General features: G+C 46.5%; 1 protein-coding gene across 2 annotated transcripts in view; it reads left to right on the top strand.

Moving 5' to 3' along the window:
• The window catches only part of Tgfb2 (transforming growth factor beta 2), an 81,966-nt gene that overhangs the window by 4,203 nt on the left and 58,701 nt on the right, over positions 1-19,062 (top strand). Inside the window, exon 2 of one of the 2 annotated variants that reach the window (XM_051148098.1) lies at positions 10,560-10,643. The exons of the other annotated variant lie outside the window; for it this stretch is intronic. Within the exon in view, the coding sequence (XP_051004055.1) occupies positions 10,560-10,643 (84 nt within the window). The remainder of the gene's footprint in view (positions 1-10,559; positions 10,644-19,062) is intronic. 2 annotated transcript variants of the gene reach the window in all.

The raw sequence follows: 19,062 nt of genomic DNA, 5'->3' as shown, positions 1-19,062 counted from the left end.
ATAAGACTGTGTCAACATTTAAAGAAGGGATCTGATTAGTTTTGAATTTCTTCATATTGATCTTCTCACATACTGTTAGTCTAAGACTCAAAGTGGAGCCGTGTTGGGCTTTCCTGATAGCTTGCCCAGCAGGAATTGGTGGATGGTGAATGCTTTGATTGTCTCTTTGAAGTTCAAGGCTTTAGAGACTCTGAAAAGCTGACTCTGCTACCTCCAACAATCACCTACATTGATATTAAGACATGCTGAGGCATGGTGGAGAGGGGGAGATAATTTTCTTTTTTGTCTATTTTTTGTTTTAAGTCTGGGGCTCTCCTATATGAAGAAGCACTCCCCACCACTGAGCCATACGCCATGCCCTGTTTTGTTAAGATGAGGCCTGATGCTGTAGCTCAGGCTGGCTTTACACTTATGTACTGTCCTCACACTCATGACCCCCTGTCCTCATCTTCCCCAGTTCTGGGACTACAGGTGTGCACCATCATGTTTGGCTCTCCTCTCTGCTTTTCATCACAACAAAGGAGGCACATGCTGTGGGCTAACCCTGCCCCCTCCTCCCCTGCTCCACACTGCTCCTCCCCCTGCTCCACACTGCTCCTCCCCCTCCTCTCCCCGCTCCACACTGCTCCTGCTGTGACAACTGGTAATGTCTGAAAATAGTTTTCATTGTCCTGAGGTGAGATGCTGCTGGTCTTCATTACATAGAAGCTAGGGATATTTCTATCCTATTACAATGAAAAAGGGCAGCCGATGCTCTTCCTCCATATACCAGAGAATTATCCTGATCATGGTGGAAGCCACAGTTCCCTGATACGTAGCTTGAGTTGTTGAATCCTGCTCCTAATAGTATTTTAAAATAAATAATATATCTTTGTGATCAATAAAATATCTTTATGATCAAAAGATATTGAAATAAAATCATCAAATAGAGACTAATAAGAATAGAATATGGATTAGGCTACTTTGAATGGCATATTTTTTTTTAATTGTAAAATTGAAGTTCCTACATTAGTGACAACCAGTTTTCCCATTTACTTACCTTTAGTAATGGGGCCAGTCCCTCATTCACTAGCAATGCCCATCAGTATCAGTCAAATGCCAAGTCAGCACATAGGAAAAAAAGAACAGAGGAATTATCTTGGATTTTCCTTTCAAATAGAATAAGCAATCTGTGTTAATGAAGAGTGGAATCTGCAACCTGAGCAAGCAAGGAAAGCAAATGGCCATGTTGGCTTTGAATTAAGTGGATTGAAGTATACAGCCTGGAAAATCACAGGGAGGTTTCCTTTGTAATTCTTTCACATGAAGGCTAAACATTTAATACTAAGCAATTCTCCTTTTCTGGTACCCCTGTAATTTTCCAACTGAAATTGTGGGATGTAGAATGAATACCAATGACATGATGGTTTTGAGGAATGTGACTTAGTGTTCAATTCATGAATCTGTCTTTCTATATACAGAGTGCTGGTCTATTGGCCCAACTGCGCAGTGAAGGAGAATATTAGGAGAACATAGTAGTCACTTTACTTTCAGATGCATTTTTATTTTCTCTCCTAAAAGATTCTCTGTGTATGTTTGTTTATGAGTGTGTGTCAGAGGGAGGAAGGGGATTTGGAGAATAAAGGCTAGCTGGGACCTCTTGACTTCCGTAAGGACCCTTATCAATGCACAGCATATCAGACTTTGATAACCGCTTTTTATTGTATTGTGCTCAGCACTGCTTCTAATGCCTAACGTGGTTACACTTGAGCACCTCTGCGTTCTCCTCCGTCAAGATTTCCTTCATATTTACTTTGCAAACTAGGTGAGAGAAGCCTCAAAACATGGTTTGTAGCTGGAATACGCAGATAGCTTTTGTTGTCAAGCCAGCCTGTCGCCTTGCCTAAGTAAACACCCCCTCTCCGTCCCTCCCCCCTCACCCGCCCCCGTTTTTAAAGGCTGGGAGTTCCCCATCATTAAAGAGCACGTGGTCCATTTAACCACACCTCTGGGTCTCCACAGCGCCCCACGTGGTCAAAGCGAAGCGATGCAAGCCTTGAAAGTTTTCTCCGCGGTGGAAAGATGCTGATGTAACCTCTTCCAGGACCTTCCGTGTAAAGATATGAAAGAATGACAAATCGTTTTTCCTAGAGGAAATGGAGATGTGAAAAAAAAAAAAAAAAAAAAAAAAAAAAAGGCTAGTAATGACTCACTGCTGAACTCACATCAAATCTGGGTTAGAATCGGGGAGGTCAGTGACTCCAGCAGGACCTTTGCCCAGAGATTACAACACACTTGAGGCTGCAGTTTTAGAAGGTTCGGGAAGGCAGAGTAGAGGAGCCTGGGAGAAATGTGCAAGGATGGGTTTCTGGCATAGGTCCTTCCCTGTTGCTCCTGTCATCTTCTTCACGAATTCCCAAGTGAGATGGGCAGCGAGCAGGTGCCTACCCAGAGCATCCCTTTCCGCTCTCTCCTCCCATTTCCGGTCTGTCCTTCAGCCTAAGTGAGGAATCCTCTTTGCAGATTCCCAGCAGCCTGACGAAATGTGGCTTTGGCTGAGATAAACAGATGTTTCTGTTGTCATTTTTTTTTTTAAGCATCTGGTGTGCTTATGTTTTGCTCTTTAATATATTTTAAACAGAGATAGTATTTAACCCAGGAATTCATTGTTCTCCAGGTAGTTCGTTTTAAATTTAATAACATGTTAGGGATTCTGAGATCAGGCTTGTTTAGACCAAAAGGCTTACTTCTACCTTTTGTTTAGAAGAACTATGTCTTGCTCTAACCTCAAGCTACCTTGATTGGATGGTTGTCTCTTTTCTAACCTCTGGTAGCGGAAAGTGCGTGTTTGACTACACTCTGAGCACCGCGCTTCCTGTGTTGGCTGGATGGCTCTTGACTTCACATCCAACCCCTTTAACCCCTGACTCCCAATACAGATTGCCCCTTGCCATTCAAGATGACGGGTGTCCCTCTGTAGGGTGGTCAAACCTTTGTGCCCGACCCTATCTAGTAAACCGTGCTGCGACTGTGAGATACGGCAGTTCTTCAGATTTCTACCTGGCAGATTGGAGAGGCCTGATGTGTGAAGGAGCCCTAGGCAGCTTCTGGCACTTACCAGGCCTCCGTATAGCAGTCAGAATTCACCAAATCATGGCTTTAAGTTGTACCTTTGCTTTAGACCCCACTAGAAAGGGAGGATTACCCAGTTGATTCTAAGGCTTGACTGATTAGGAGATGGCATGGATCTTAGCAGTATTTAAGTGAGATGCCCCCGGGGCCACTTCTACTGCCTTGGGATGTTTTGGCACCCCCACATCATTCCATAAAAGTTACACTCTGATTATTATTCCTCAGGTAGCCTTTAAGGCACAGAGGATGGCATGGTAGGTAACCTCTCACATGACGAGGCATCTCCCTCACATGGTTAATATTGTAAACCTTGAAAGCCAGCTCTGCCTTCCTCCTATTCCTCTTACCAACTCTCTGCCTGAACACTACACTCTGGCAGCCATTTCCTTTTGTCCTTTAGCCAAACAGGCCACAGATTTTCATGTCTCTGGGACCTGTGGATGTTGCTTCTTCAACTGAGTGAACTGTCTTTTACTGTTTTTGAAGATTCTTGTAGATTTAAGAAGATGGCTCCTGCAAAAGTGACTGTCTTTGGTCTTCCTGAACACATGCCATTGGCTCTTCTTCTGACCGCAAGATTCTGACCCGCTGTTCATTTCTTCTTTCTGCCTTCATGCTCTGTTTTGCCGTGTTGGCTCTACAGATGTCCTGAGTCTTCTCCGTTCCTACAGACCCTAGTGCATATTCTTTGCTCAGGAAATGTTCGATGAGTGAAGGTTGCCTCCTGAGTAAGACTGAACCTCCAAAACAACCTGCACCAGCAGACCTGGACATAAAGGCTCCTCCCTTACGCAGAGGGGGAAGGACTCATAGTGTCACAGGGCTGAGGCATGCAGCCCAGTTCCTGTTTCTGCATTTTCAGAGACGTATACTGATGGGCAAGAGGAAAGTGAGCTTTTACTGGGCACTTCAGTGTGTCAGGCCTGGCTTTAAATATTAACCTGGGCCTCATTTCATCTTCATAAGCCAGCCTCTGAAGGTGGCTCTAGCATTTTCTTTTTGACATGTAAGGGTGCCAATATCACTTTATCAGTGACACACTATATAAACAAAGTTTCACCCACTGCTAACACAGAGACCAGGAGATATCATTACTTTTCTTTTCATTTGGTAGATGTGGGGTTTTGACTTGCAGCCCAGACTTTGCGATATATAGTCGAGGCTAGCCCTTAACTTTTTTATCTTACTGCTTCAGCCTCTGAGTGCTAGAGTTATAGGCATGTGCCATCACTCGTAGCTCAGCATGGCTTCCTTAGCCTGACATCACCGGTCAATCCATGCGAGAGTGACTTTGTTCTCCTTTGGAGCACTGCATTTGCAAATTCAAAAAGTTTTCCTAGAAAAGTGAATATAGCTCTGAAGATTGCATAAAACTGGAGGAATTTTTTTTTTCTCCTTCAACCTGTTCAGCTTGTTTGATAGAAAAGTTCAACATGTGCACTTTATTGGTTGAAAAGTTATGATTTATCAAGTCCTTGGTTTTGACTCCTCTCAAACATTTTACGATGCTTTTAGAGAATTAACTGATCTGGGCAGGCAAAGTGAGCCTGCGCATTAGACCTTTCGTGCTAACCAATAAGCAGGAGCAAGAGAATAATACATGGAAGGAGACTGCACCAAAGGGAAGGGACGGGGAGGCTGTAAAAGTGGCATCCTGCCTTGACTGTAGCATGGCCCTGTCACGCTTTTAGAACTGTATTATTGAAATCAAAGCACAGCTGTGCTGCTACTGGCCTTATGCTGTGGGTTCATGCTTCATCACCTTGTCGGGGCCTCAGTTTCTCAGTTTGTAAGTACGAAGAAAACAACAGTGCTCCTACTGTTGTCATGCATACAGTAGTAAGTGTGAGGAAGACCACAACTGCTCCAGTCTCGCCTCTTCAGAGGGGTTGTCTGTCCCAACTCCCCCAGCGAAAGTCTCTCTTGGGAAGAAGGAAGGAAGACATTTAGAACAAGCACTGAACCCAGTCAGACAGCTGTGGTCAAGCAGGTTAGACTTACTTTCACCAGTAATAGCTCTGGCCCGGCCCTGAATTATTGTGTGTAAGGGCTGCAGCCAGTAAAAGGGCCATTTGGGGGTGGGAAGGAGGAAGCTGATGAGAGGGCTGGAAGGGACTTCTTGGGAATCACTCCAAAGGATCTGAGGGAGAGAAATTAACCTAAACCGGTGACACAGGGCGCTACCCGGGTGAGCCCTTGGGTCACACGCTTCATAGTATACTGTGGGGTGTTTCCTCTGTGAATTTGTGCCCTGGCTCTCTTCGAGGAGCCTGGGGACACCATTTCACCGGTGCCAGAAAGCCCTGCTGCTCAGAAGGAAATTGCCTACCTTTAGGCCTTTGGGAAAGAGGGGGAAGTTTTGTAGGGCTGAGCAACCCCTGTCCTGTGGACGGCTCCCCTCTCCCTTTGTTCTCTCAGGCAACAGCACTTGGATTTGTTAGGCCTGATAAGTCAGAAATGTTTGGCACAGATTTTTTTTCTGTAGCCACAATGACTTGAGAAACCAAAGGCAGATGGAAAATACTCTGTGAATGTTGTGAGGCCCAAATCGTCTGAAAATAGTTTGAACGCGTTTCCAACCCTCGGCAGGCAGCTGTTTTCCTTCACACTAGCCTGCCCCATGCATCCCCATTCCCAGGGAGAGTGTCTCTGTTGCCTCAGGCCTTCCTGGCTCTTTCTGTGCTGGTGATTGGGAGGCAGGTTGTTCCTGAAGAGGAGACTCCACATATCTGAAGGCTCAGTCATGGAGCAGCTATGCGAGAACCGCTCTCTGGTGGTATCTATTTCAGGAAATTCTGCAGGATCTTTCCAGTCTCATGAAAGAAAAAGGAAAATACCACGACTTAGAGCTTGGCTCTGTTCATGTGTCTTTCCCTAGCTTGCCCACAGCACACTGACAAACACATCCCACATCTGTCCCAACAAGCCAGTTCAGAGGTCACCATCCACTCACGACTTCAGGCGGTCATAAGAACCCTCATTCATTCCTCTTTGTGAACAAGGATGCACCATTTGGCTCTACGAAGTAGACTTAAGTGACCAAGGCCTGGTGATCTCCCAGATCACTCCATCTGATAACAACAGCAAAATCATGGGTAGTTTTTCTTGGTGGATTTTAAACAGCCCGGCGATATTTATTGTTGTCAAAATGTAAGTGGGAGTATTCTGGGAAATGCAATTTAATTTTCAAGCTTTGGACTGGTTTCGTTGTTGGTAATTTCAGTGCTTCTTAAGACCAAGTTTATCACTAATTACTGTGCCCGCACCAAATGTGGTAGAACTTTGTCATTTTTCCATTTGGGGAAATTCTCTTTTTAGAGGGCCGTCCATAGGTCATCTACCAGTTCGATGTCATTTTCACTTCTGCTTTGACATCTTCATGATCATACTGGAATTGTTCCTACTTGGCTTATAAGGAATTTCTGTAATGAGGCAGCTAGCTCAGAAAGTCCTAAAAAGTATACTCTGTCCCTGGGCCAGAGGGAGAAGACAGGAATCCCACACAAAGGCCACACCTCTGTAGAGGAGGAGTCACATCGCCGAAGGAGCTGTCCCCTGGCATGGCTCTTGGGATTCTGTTAGCGAATCTTTTCACATCCAAGTTCATCCCTTGGCATTTGAAGCTCTGGAAGTTGAGGACAAGGACAGAGGAAGGCAACCCTACCAAGCTTCTGCCTGGTCTGGAAGTGGCGTCGGGGGGGAGGGGGTGGGCCAGCACAAAAGCTGAATTGTAGCTTCAAATCCTCTCGCTGACACAGCAAGTGCCCCATTTAGAGACGCCTGTGAAACACCTAAGGTGCTCACAACTTTCACCATCGTGTTTATATCTGAGTCATCTTGAAGCATTAAAATACAAACAACACGCAAGCAAACACCTTGCTGATGTGAGGTGTCCACTCTCACCCTCTTCACCCTCTCGTCACTAGATAGGCCTAAGGGCACTGCGCTCTGACCAGCCACTTTTCTACCTTCGTTTCTGTGGACTGCAGTGTTGGGCAATGCTCTGTCTTGGAGGGGGACATATTCCAGAAGAATTACACTGTCAGAAAATACGAGAACCACTAACGAGATGATGTGTGCAGGGCCAGATCTCCTTTCACAAGGGCACACATTGTGGAATGGGGGCCTCAAGTCAAGCTCCGGTATTCTCTTTCCCAGGGACAGTTGTAGGAACATTCTAAGAGCAGTTGAACCTCCTTGTAGTTTAATACTGTGGGGTAATGGTAGGGTCCAATTGCACAACTGTCATCATTGATAGAGGGATAATGTGGATGTCTGAATGGAGAGCTTGGGAGGATGGAGCTAACTTGACATGGAATTTATTGAGACTTTTAAAAAGATATATTTATTGTGTGTACCTGCTGTACATACATATATGCACCATGGGCACGCAGAGAGTATAGAACCACAGCAACTTAAGATACAGCATCGCATCGGTGCTGGGAACTGAACCCAGGGCCCCGGCAAGAGTAGCCAGTGCTCTTAACCACCAAGCAGTCTCTTCTGCTCCAACTGAGAGTTTTAAATGGCATTTAATTACACTCAGTGACCTCCACACCGTATTCCCAGATGGCTTGTAAACTAGGCACTCTAGGAGCATGTGACCTCCTCGCTCAGATGCAGGTTTCTGGAACCCTCTTTACAAACTCTGAGTGGTAACCAGGAGGGGCCAGAAAAAGGCTCAGTAATTTGCATTCATAACAAACACCAGGTGGGGGAGGGGGCGGACTCTTGGGCATAGTAACATTTGAAAACTACTAGCCCAACTCTTTGCCACTTAGAACCCAGGAAAGACTTTTACTAAACCTCACAGTCCCTCAAGATCATCCAACAAGCTAGGTTGAAGAAAAAGTCTCCCTTTGGTTTTGGTTTTTGGCTTTTTGATACAGGGTTTCTCTGTATAGCCTTGGCTCTCTGCTTTGTAAACCAGGCTGGCCTTGAACTCACAGAGATCCACCTGCCTCTGCCTCCCCAGTGCTGGGATTACAGGCGGATGCCACCACACTGGCTAACATTCTTTGTAGGTTGCAGATTTGTTTCATTGTCTCCTCTCTTATGAGTCTTAGGCTAAAGCAGTTCTCAGAGCTCTCATAATTTACATCATGGTCTTTAGTTATTTCATAAAACATTTATGCTAAGCACTCTATCTCCATCTTATAGTCTGTGTAACTCATATCCCCGTTTCTCAACGTATGAGTACCCAGGTACTTCTGAACAGTATTGTCTCTAAGACTACAAATGTCTCTGGTTTTTTGTGGTGTTTTATTTATGTCACAAAGCAACATGGGTAACCACAGCTTCATCATGTGGGAAGAAAACATGTGTATCGTATCATTACTTATACAATCACATATATAAGTTGACTATTGGCTATTTTACCAGTGAGGCCTTCTTTCTGTGGCCCGAGAAGTCCCTATTGACTTCTTTATAGCCCCACAGTTTGTGATTTTACTGCCTGTAGTATTGGCTTCCACTAGGGATCCCTTTCCTGTGGCCCTTCTTAAAAACAAAAGCAAACAAAAGACAACAGAACAGGGCAGAAAGGAAAGGGAACAGGAAGGGTGTTAATATTGCAGCTTCATAGTGCAATACAAGCAAGTGAGAGGTGCATACTTAAGGAGTTGGGAGTGGCCCTCCCGTCCCCTCATTCCCTCGTGTGGTCCCGTGATCCAGACAACTTTGGGCAATGTCAGCCATCTGACTTCGATGGGCAGAACGGTATCTCTTCTGTATCAGGGCATGTACTGGCCTGAAGAAGGTGCTGTTTCCCAGGGAAAGGACTTAGGTTCCCCCCCAAGTAATGCGTAGGGCCATCGCACAGAGGAGCAAGCGTTCCTGAGCGAGCAGCCTGCTTTGCCCATCTCTAATTGTGCTCCTTAAGATTCATATTTAGGATAACTTTCAGCACAGCTTTGTAAAGGTCAGATATGAAAGAGAAAACGCCCTTCTGCTAATCTTGAGACAAACTGTTTATACGCGGGGTGAGGGATACTCTCCCTATCGGACTGTGGAGAAACTAAAAGTAAACAGCACAGTTGCTTACTGGGGGGAACACATGGGCACAGATGTGAGCTGGAAGCCGCATGTGGTAGCAACATGACAGCAGCACGTGCGGCAAAAGGGCCGGGCCATCGGTAGCCTTGTCTTCCCTGCCGCGCCGGCCCAGCGGAGCCCCATTTCTGAACCAAAGACTGCTCTGTCTTGAAAGCCAAGTCCGTACATATGTGAACATCTGTCACTGGGGTCGTGTTAGCGGAGCAAATGTTGAAGATGGTCAATTACAGAGTGTGGAGAAGGCTGTCGCTGCCTAGTGTGCAGCGGTAAGAGGCACAAGTGTGGAAGAGTCCAGGAGGCCTCTGTCTTGTCAAAAGAAGGCTCACATCTGGTCTGAAGGGCGACGGTTACTTTCTAGAAGATACATCCATACTAACATGCAAACAAAAGGTGAAGTCCCAGCAAAGAACTTTATTCAGGCCAGGCCCAGATGTAGGCTTCTGTGGCCACACAAAGCAGATAACTGAATAGGACTGCATCACACAATTGCCTTTTATCTACCAGTCTTCTAAATACGGCACCTTGTGGGAGGGGCGTGTTTGTCTCATCATGTGCTTATAGCAGCAATGGAGTTTAATCTGCATCTTCTCATGCTAAAAATTCCGTTGGCAAGAGGGAAGCTGTCGCTGAACATTCAGCAGTGTTCTCTCTTTCCTTTTATATACATGCATATACATGCGCGGTGTTTTATTGTTGTTACTGTTTGTTGTGCTTTCCAGTGTATTCTTGTCTCGGAGAATAAGGCAGCAATGTTAAATCGGATGGCTGTTCTGTTAAAAGTCAAAGCTTCAGGGTGTCAGAACAGCCTAGCTCTGAGGAAGACATATTTAACCTCCTTCAAAATGTGCTGGCTTTTGAAACTGAGCCTCCACAGCTCCAAAGCAGCAGGCCCTTGGATTTCTGACTCAAAAGCAAAAGGGTTTTCATACATGGGCAAAATATAAGGGCAGGTGGTTTTTTAAAGCGGTGAAATCTAGATGAGCCAAAAGAAAAGCTCAAGCTTTGCTCTTAACAATAGGCTGCTGTTTGTCCAAGAGGGTCAAGACCGTTCTTTGGTATAATTCGGGGTATTACTTTTCCCCAGTTCTGTACATAAATTAATTGTAAACTGTTGTTTTACTACTAGAGCGTGTTAAATGGACAATTGCATTGAGCAATGTGGGTTGCTAGCTATGGCATATCAGGAGATCAGGGACTAGAAATCAGAGGTGGGAGCAGAAAGTTTGAGAGTTTAATGCCCTGCCTTGGATATCGGATGCCTGCTATTTTGAGGGGGTGGTATTGGGGGATGGTAAGACTAGGCAAAGACCCATTTCTGTTTGGAATCTTAGTAGAGTTCTGGGCTGGGCATGTCCTCAGTAAAATAGCTAATGACTGCTTTTTAAAACTCCTAGCTGTCTGCCCAGTGGTTACAACTCCCTCTGGCTCAGTGGGCAGCTTTTGCTCCAGACAGTCCCAGGTGCTCTGTGGGTACCTTGGTGAGTACACTTGTCCAATTTCTTCCTCCTTTGACATGGTGGTACCAAGTCTTTTTATATCTGTCTCCAGTGGGGAACTGGTCTGAGGGGAGACAAAAATTGTGAAAAGCAGCTTGTAGATAGACGACCAGTCACAGAAGTGCCTGGAATTTCCTAGTCAGTTTCATGAGAAGAACTGATGACTAGCTTGGAAGTGACACACAACCCGATGTGCAAGAATTGACTCCTGGGTGTGAGTTCTGGGTGCCAGCGATCACAGAATTATTTAAAGTATTGATCCTTTGATTCCCCCCAGAGGCCACTTTCTGGAGGGCCCTAGAAAGGCCTGACTCTTTAATGCAGTGGGGATGGGGGCTTGGGGGGTAGGGTGTCCCTTTTGCAGAGTTTGTGTCTACACTCCTATTTTTGACACACTGTCGCTGTTCAATGAATGGTTTTGGTACCTAACTGAAAGGAAAGGGCATCCCCTCCCCCGCCCCACCCACTGCCTTTTAATGTGATGGAGGGAGGCTCCAGGGAGAGTCTTATGGATGCCATCACTCCTGACCTTTGTTAGGGAACTGTCTGAGTTGCATGAGAAGGTGGATTGCCCTTAGGTTAGGCCCTCAGCACTGCGTGTTGGAGTGATGGTCACCAGAACCAGGGATCTCCATGGCTTTCTGTCTCGGTGGCTGGGTTGTCCCTGAGCCATCCACACACAAGAGGAAGAGACAGAGCAAGTTAAATAGGGCCGTTGAAATGTACGTGGGCGTCTTTCACAGGGACAGAGGGGAAGGGTTTCCTGCCCTGGTAGAAGCCCAGTTCTTTGGATAATCCTAACTTGCACCTCACCACCCCTGGCCTTGCTTCTTAGGAACCACTTACTGTTATTGACGATGGCCGTAGCTGGGGTTTTCTAGTACAAAGCAAAACCACGCCCCCAGTGTGTTGGAGTGTAGAAGGGCTCACAGTGGCTAGAAGGAGCAGAGGACATAAAACCACTAAAATGTACTATCCGTGCTGAGCTAGCTCTCGTGTAAGACACATTAATTTGTTTTTTAAGACCTGAAATTTTAGCCAGGTGCATGCCTGTAATCCCAGCAACTCGGGAAGGCAGAGGCAGGTGGATCTCTATGAGTTTGAAGCCAACAACAAAGTGAGTTCAGGATAGCCAAGTCTACACAGAGAAACCCTGTCTCGAAAAACCAAAGCAGAAAGATCTGAATTTTTATTCTATTCCCCCCTCTAAACTGAAGAGTTAAATGTGCTATGACTGGTATCTGGAGAAAATGGAAGCAGAGTAAAGACAAACCTTTGTCAAATCCCCTCTACATCCCTGTCACCCAGGTCACACCACTCTTCCTCCTGGCCAGGGGCAGTCTCCATTCCCGCCACCTCTTCCTCCCAGCCCCCCCAGTCCCCCCCCACTCCCTCCCACCACCCCCCCCCCCCCCCGCTTCAGGAAGTTGTGGTTTGGAGAAGTGAGTCCCTTGTCCTTGTCTCAGAACTGGCTGGTAGTGGGGCTGACATTGGAATTCAGGTGTGACCTGGCTTTTTTCCACCATACCCACAGGCTCCAAACTCACTTCTTGCTTTTGCTCTCCTTGCTTTTATAAGTCAGTGACCTTAGGTGAGTCTGTCTCCTCCTCCTCCTCTCCTGCCCAGGAAGCAGGCTGAGAGTCCTAGCTCACAAACAGGCTAAATCAGGTCCTGGTTCCCGTAGAGTTTTTTTCTCTGTATATTCTCCTGTTTGGTTGGAGTTATTTTCAGTTAAGAACTGAGTGAATAAGACATATGTCAGTAAAACCCCAGCCCTGGGATCTCACACATTTTCCACTGGGAAGCTGGAATTATCCTGAATATCTCTGAGGGAGAAGGAGGGATACAGGCTTTGATAGGTTCCTGCATACTGGGAGGCTTTCCACCCAATGTGGCAGACCCCTCTCAGGTCTTCCAGGCAAGACCCCTTAGCAGGGGGCCAGGAAATGGCTCAGTCAGTAAAGTCCATGTCTTGTATTCAGGAGGACCTGGGTCCAATCCCCAGAACACATACAAAACAAGCCAGATATGATGGCACACATGTGTAATCCAGGTAGTTGAAGACAGGAGCATCCCTGGGCCTCACTGGCCAATCCCCCTAACTTCATTGGTGAGCTCTAGGCCAATGAGAGACCCTGTCTCAAAAGAGCTAGCTGGTTATCACACCTTTAATCCCAGCTCTCAGGACAGAGGCAGGCAGACTGATGTGAGTTCGAGGCCAGCCTGGTGTACAAACTGAGTCCAGGACAGCCAATGCTGCACAGAGAAACCCTGTCTCAACAAAACAAAACAAAACAAATCAATTGTTCATGAGTGTTAGCATTCTGCTTCAGTCTGCTTACCAAGGCCATATGAAAGGATAAACCCAAACTTTTTATGTACCCCCCTCTCCTCTTCTCCTTGCTCTTCCTGTCTCTGTCTCTGTCTCTGTCTGTCTGTCTGTCTGTCTCTCTGTCTCTCTCTCTCTCTTTGTCTCTCTCTGTCTCTGTCTCTCTCTGTCTCTGTCTCTATCTCCCTCTGTCTCTATCTCTGTCTCTCCCTCTCTCTGTCTCTCTATCTCTCATTCTCTCTCCCTCTCTCTGTCTCTCTCTCTCTGTCTCTCTCTCTCCCTCTCTTGCTCTCTCTCCCTCTCTCTGTCTCTCTCTCTCTCTCTCCCTCTCTCTGTCTCTCTCTGTCTCTCTCTCCGCTCGCCTCTCCACTCTTCTCTGTCTCTCTCTCTCGTCCTCTCTCTGTCTCTCTCTCTCGCTCTCTCTCCCCCTCTCTGTCTGTCTCTCTCTCTCCCTCTCTCTCTTGCTCTCTCTCTCTCCCTCTCTCTGTCTCTCCCTCTCTCTCTCTCTCGCTCTTTCTCTCTCTGTCTCTCTCTCTCTCTCTTTAGAGTACCCTCCCTTCTTTCCTTCTCTCCCCATCCTCATTTAATAAACTCTCCTACAACATAATATCTGCTTCCTGGTATCTCTTCTCATCTTATATTTTATATTAAACTTAAAAATGAGGCTGGCATGTGAGGTTGTGCCCTTACACAGACACACACAGAAGGGGGTGGCTTTCTGTGTAGTGTGGCTCTGGTTTTGTTTGTTTGTCTGTCTTTTTTTGGTCTCTGTTCTTAGAAATAGTAACTGAGTAAAAATGCAAGTGAAATGGCACCTGGTGGTGCACTCCTGTAATAATCCCAGCCCTCAGGGAGGCAGAGGCAGGCAGAGCTCTGTGAGTTCAAGGCCAGCCTGATCTACAAAGCGAGTCCAGGACAGCCAGAGCTACACCTAGAAACCCTTTCTCCAAAAATTAAAACCAAAAACCAACCAACCAAACAAACAAACAAATGCAAGTGAGTGCCTGCCATGGCCAGGCATCCACGGTCTGGGTGGGTTTCTCTCCGCCCCAGTGATTCAGATACTTATTAAGTGAAGTCAGCCTGTTTCAAGCTGCCCCAGATCCATCCCTGTCACCTCATTTGCACTACACCTCCCCTCCAAGGAGCACCAGTAGCAGTGGGCAAGATGCCGGGTCCTTTTTTTTACCCTGTGAGTGCTGGAGACATTGAGGTGCCTGACTGGTGATGGCACTGATCTATCTGATGCTCTTTCAACTTCCAATAGACTGGGGTCTTAAGTTCATTATCCCCAATAATATGCAAAGGTGGAGTCAACCTGTGTAAGCATCTCCTAATATGCAAAAGCTGGACTCCCACAACTCTGTCCCACACTCAGGCTGCACAGGGCCCAACAAGGCTACTGATGCAGCTCGACACGAGTGGACTTAAAACCTTATGAGACTTTTTCGGTCAATTTTAAAAAATTCAACCGTGTGGTTCCTAAGTGTGAACTTTGCAGATGGCAATGTCGTTTGGCAATGTCAAAAGGTCAGATGTGCGTGATTCTAGAGGTAGCTGGGAGTAGAGGTGGATGTCTGTCATCCCAGCACGCTGGTGACATGGGAGCAGGGGCATCATGAGCTTGAGGACAGCCTGGGCTAGACCTTGTCTAAAGGAAGGAGACAGGAGGAGGGGGAGGAAGAAAGAAAGAAGGAAGGAAGGAAGGAGTTTTAATCAGATAAGCAGCGGAGTTAATTAGCTGATAGTCTCTCTAAGGAGGCCTAGGTTAACAGGCGCAGAGATGAGCTCATTCTTTAAAGATTTAGTACAAGGCTTTTCGGTGTCTCCAATAATATTTAAACACGGAGACTAGAGAGATGGCAAAGGGTTAGGAGCCCTTGCTGCTCTTGCAGAAGCCCCAGTTTTGGTTCCCAGTGACCCCCTAGTGGCTCACAACCAGCAGTAGTTCAAGGTCCAGGGGACCTGATAGCCACTTCTGGCCTCCATGGTACATAACACAAACACAGTGCTCAAACATATGTGGAGGCAAAACACTCATACACAGAAAACAAAATAAATCAATTTTTTAAAACAACGCCCTCCTCCCCACCCCCCCCCCCCCCCCCAGGATTTAAAGGTGACATTCAAAGCATAACCTGTGTTTGTATATCCTGAGGCAGCTTCCTTGGGCCTGTCCCAGACCAGTGGAGTCAGAAGCACTGGGTGGGGGCAGCAGGGAGGTTGCACGCTCTGGAGAGACTGCAGGTACTCCTGACATCACTGATGTTTGCAGCTGTGAGAGCCAGCCATCAGAACCCTCTGATGATGCAGGTCTGTTTACTCACAGATGCCCGTGTGGAAGGCTTGGGAGCCAGCAGGACTGCTGTTTGATCAGCTGGTGCTGCAAGGGATGGCACAGCCTAGTCAGTTTTCCCTATGTGCCTCCCATTCCAAACTCTGCACAAACGCTGAGGAGGTGGACCTGTTACTCATAATGTCACCAGAGCCCCTGCTCCCTGTTCACCACAGGGAAGGGCCTTAAGTGTACAGGGGAATGAACTGTGTACATGGGGGTAGCAGATGCCCATCTGGGAATCAGACAAGGAAAGACAAAGAAGTGATCCCTTCACTCACGTGCCTTCAACCAGGCAACTGCGAGGTCTGAAGGAGATTCTTTTTTATTTTATACGTATGTGGTTTTTTTTTTTTTTGTTTTTTTTTTTTTTTTTTTGCCTCCATACATGTATATACACCTTATGCATGCAGTGCTGAAGGGGGACAAAAGAGGGTCTTGAATCTTGGGACTGGAGTTATGACAGTTGTGAGCTGCTCTGTGGATACTGGGAACCAAACCTGGCTCCTGAGTGAGAGCAGCAAGGACCCTTAACCACTGAACCACCTCTTCAGCCTAAAAAGGGTGTTTAATGCATATGAGACAGGGCTAGATATAAGCTAATGTATAATTCCCCAGGGTGGTGTTTGGTCAAAACACTGACATCCTCGTTATGGCTTGAATCCCGTCTGACACGTTCGTTCCATGGGTTAGGATCTAGCCAACAACAGAATGTAAATTCCGCTGTCTGAACCAAGCTAAGCGTCTTCCGGTAACTGCAGTTTTTACTGTCTGAACGACAGTTTTCTCAAAGGTATTCAAGCAGGTAGCAGCAGCTATTAGAAAGTATAGCTAATGACTTGTGCAGTACCGTGCCTCCCAGGAATCTGCAGCCATCTGTGAACCACCCAGTGTTCTGAATTTAATCCCATAGTAGGAATAAATCAGTACAGTTTTACTGCTTTTTTTTTTGGGTCACCACACTATTTAGAGGACTGCCCAGGTCTCCTCACGACTTGCCTCACCACTGAGATGTGAGAAGGATGGCTGAGAGGGTTAATTTTATTCCACAGCAAAGCACTAATGAAAAGATCTGCACGTTAGCTACAGGCAATAAAGAGACTCCTAAACTAAATGTCTGATGCTTGCAGCAGTCTTAGAAAAACAAAAGCAAAGAGGGGACTTCATTATGAGATACTAGTTTGTCGAACAGTATTTACTGAGTGTTTGCTCTTTACTGGGCACCAGTGAGGCCGCGCCCACTAAATGGATTACCACAGAAGCAAACCCTTGCCTTTAGAGACCTTAATTCTAGTGATGGAAGGCAATCAATTGTAAAGATCAAAAGAGAAGACAAAATCTGATAAATGTTCTAGGGAGCATGGTAGAGCAGGTTTTGGGGAGGGGATGGGGGGATGATAACAGTTTCACATGGGCAGGGCATGGGGGTGTGGCTTAAGGAAGTAATATTTAAACAGAGCCCAGAAGGAGATGAGAGAGGCTATGAGGGACCACCATCACTGCAAAGGAAGCAGCCAAACTGACCCTGGCGTACCTTAGCTTTTCGGAAGTATCCTAGGAGATATTAGAAGGATTATGAGGGAAGGCTGAAGCTGGGTCCTGCTGGCCACTGGAGAGCTGTGGCCACTGGAGAGCTGTGGCCACTGGAGAGCTGTGGCCACTGGAGAGCTGTGGCTTCTCCTATGAAGACAGGATGGTGTTAGTAAAGGTTTACCATGGCTTTCAAGTTGAGAACGGAGCACAGAGTAGCTCACGCGGAAGTGGGAAGTCCAGCAAGATGTTTGTAAGGCCCTGGAGTGAGGCCTCCCAAGGACACTTCCAAGTAAATCTGTATCATAATGACATGGTGGGCACATTCCCCTGTGCTTTGAGCATTTGTGTGTGCGCGCGCACAGAAGCCTTCTTGATTTTGGTGTACGGTGGTGGCAGGGGTGGCAGGCAGGTGTCACCAGTGTGCGCGTGGTCAGTGTAGAAGTCAGTTCTCTCCTTTCTACTATGCAGGGTTGGGTATTGAACTCAGGTTGTCAGGCTTGGCTGCAGTGCCTATACCTTATTGAGCCATCTCGCTGTCCCTACTTGCTTTTAATTAGTAAATCTGAGTAATTACTAACTCACTTCCTTTCCTTCTGACCGGAAACCATCTTGGCATCCTTCTGTATATGAAAGTACCTCCTTGGGTCTCCTATCCTGCAGTGACAAACACGAAGTGGCAGCTGTTGGAGTTTGTGCTTGCACTGTAATGTTTAGTAATCCTCCCCATTGATGCAGGGGCCAGGGACACAGGGACATTGAATTCCTAGGTGACTGTGCCTTGGCCTCCAAGAATGACATTCTGCCTTTCCCCGTACAAAGCAGAAAGCTAGTCTCTCGATCTTTGGGTCTTGCCCAGATGAGCCCATTAAAAAAAATTGAGATGGAAATGCCTTGGTTTAATTATTAAAATCAGTTTTTAAGCCAGGGAATTTGCAAAGCCATGTCTCTTATCACTCAAAACGATCTCCATTGGGCCGGATTTTGCTGTCTAATTCCTAAGCTCTGAGCACTAAGACATCACACTGGGAGGCTGATTTCATTCCTTTATCTGAACAAGAAAAAAAATCAGTCAAGACTACAGATGGCAAGTGTAAGAGTGTAGCATAGACTCTGTTCTAGTCACTTTTCTATTACTGTAGCAAACACTATGGCCAAAAGCAACTGATTTGTCTGGCTTCCAGGTAATAGCCCGTCACTGAGGGTAGTCAGGGCAAGGACCCAAAGCAGGAACACGGAGCAGAAGCCATGGAGGAACCATGCCTCACAGGCTCATGATTAACTAGTCTTCTCATACCCACAGTGAGCTGCCCTCTCCTACATCAGTCGACAGTCAAGGCAATATCTTACAGACATTCCTGCCCGGTCTAGGCAATTCTTCAACTGAGCTTCTCCTCTCTAGTAGCTCTAGATTGTATCAAGGTACAGACCCCACTTTCAGGGAATCTGTAACTTAGTGAGGAAGTCAGGGAGTCCAAAACAAATAGCCAAAACAAAAGCCAGCACTGTGTGATTGATTTCAAGCAAGGCATCCCAGCAGCCAAAAGCATCACTTGACATGGCTTAGAGAGGTAAAGGACAGCGTTTAGGGGTGGGGGTTATCTTTGCATCCTGAAAGATGACCTTTGAGATTGTAGTTTGGCCAACTGGCAGCAGCAGGAAGTGTCTTATGTTTTCTGGAAGCAGATTTGTCCTCTCATGTGAGCTTGCAGGACTGCCATCTTGATGAGTCGGGAAGCAGCCGGCTGGCCAGGAAGGCTTCCTCCTACAAGACGCTCTTTTGAATGGCTGAGGCTGGAGAATAGAACTGTAGAGTTATACAAAGTACTTATTTTTCAGTGTTGGTTCAAGGAGAAGATGCATTTAGCCTATTGATTATAGACAAGCATGTAATGGTGTGCTGTGGTAGTTTGAACTCTGAAATATTATGTTATATATTATTATATCATGTCATATAATCTTACATCACGCTCGAGGCAAACCTCAAAAGCCCTGCTGTCAGTCTAAATGGCCCATGGCAAGGATGTATCTCTTCTTTATATTGCGATAGTACACCTTCTGAGTTGACTATATTGTACTCTGGGAGATCTCCTGACTTACGCGTGGTAACAGTTCCCACCCATATTCCACAAGTCACATGGCCAAGCCTGATTTTAGTAGGGTCCGAGGAGGGCACAGGGAGAGAATGAGGATGCATCAGCATGGGC

This window comes from Acomys russatus, chromosome 6 (genome assembly GCF_903995435.1).
Source record: "Acomys russatus chromosome 6, mAcoRus1.1, whole genome shotgun sequence".
Classification (NCBI taxonomy): domain Eukaryota; kingdom Metazoa; phylum Chordata; class Mammalia; order Rodentia; family Muridae; genus Acomys; species Acomys russatus.
Note: the sequence above shows the minus strand (reverse complement) of the source record. Positions and strands in the feature narration are given on the sequence as shown.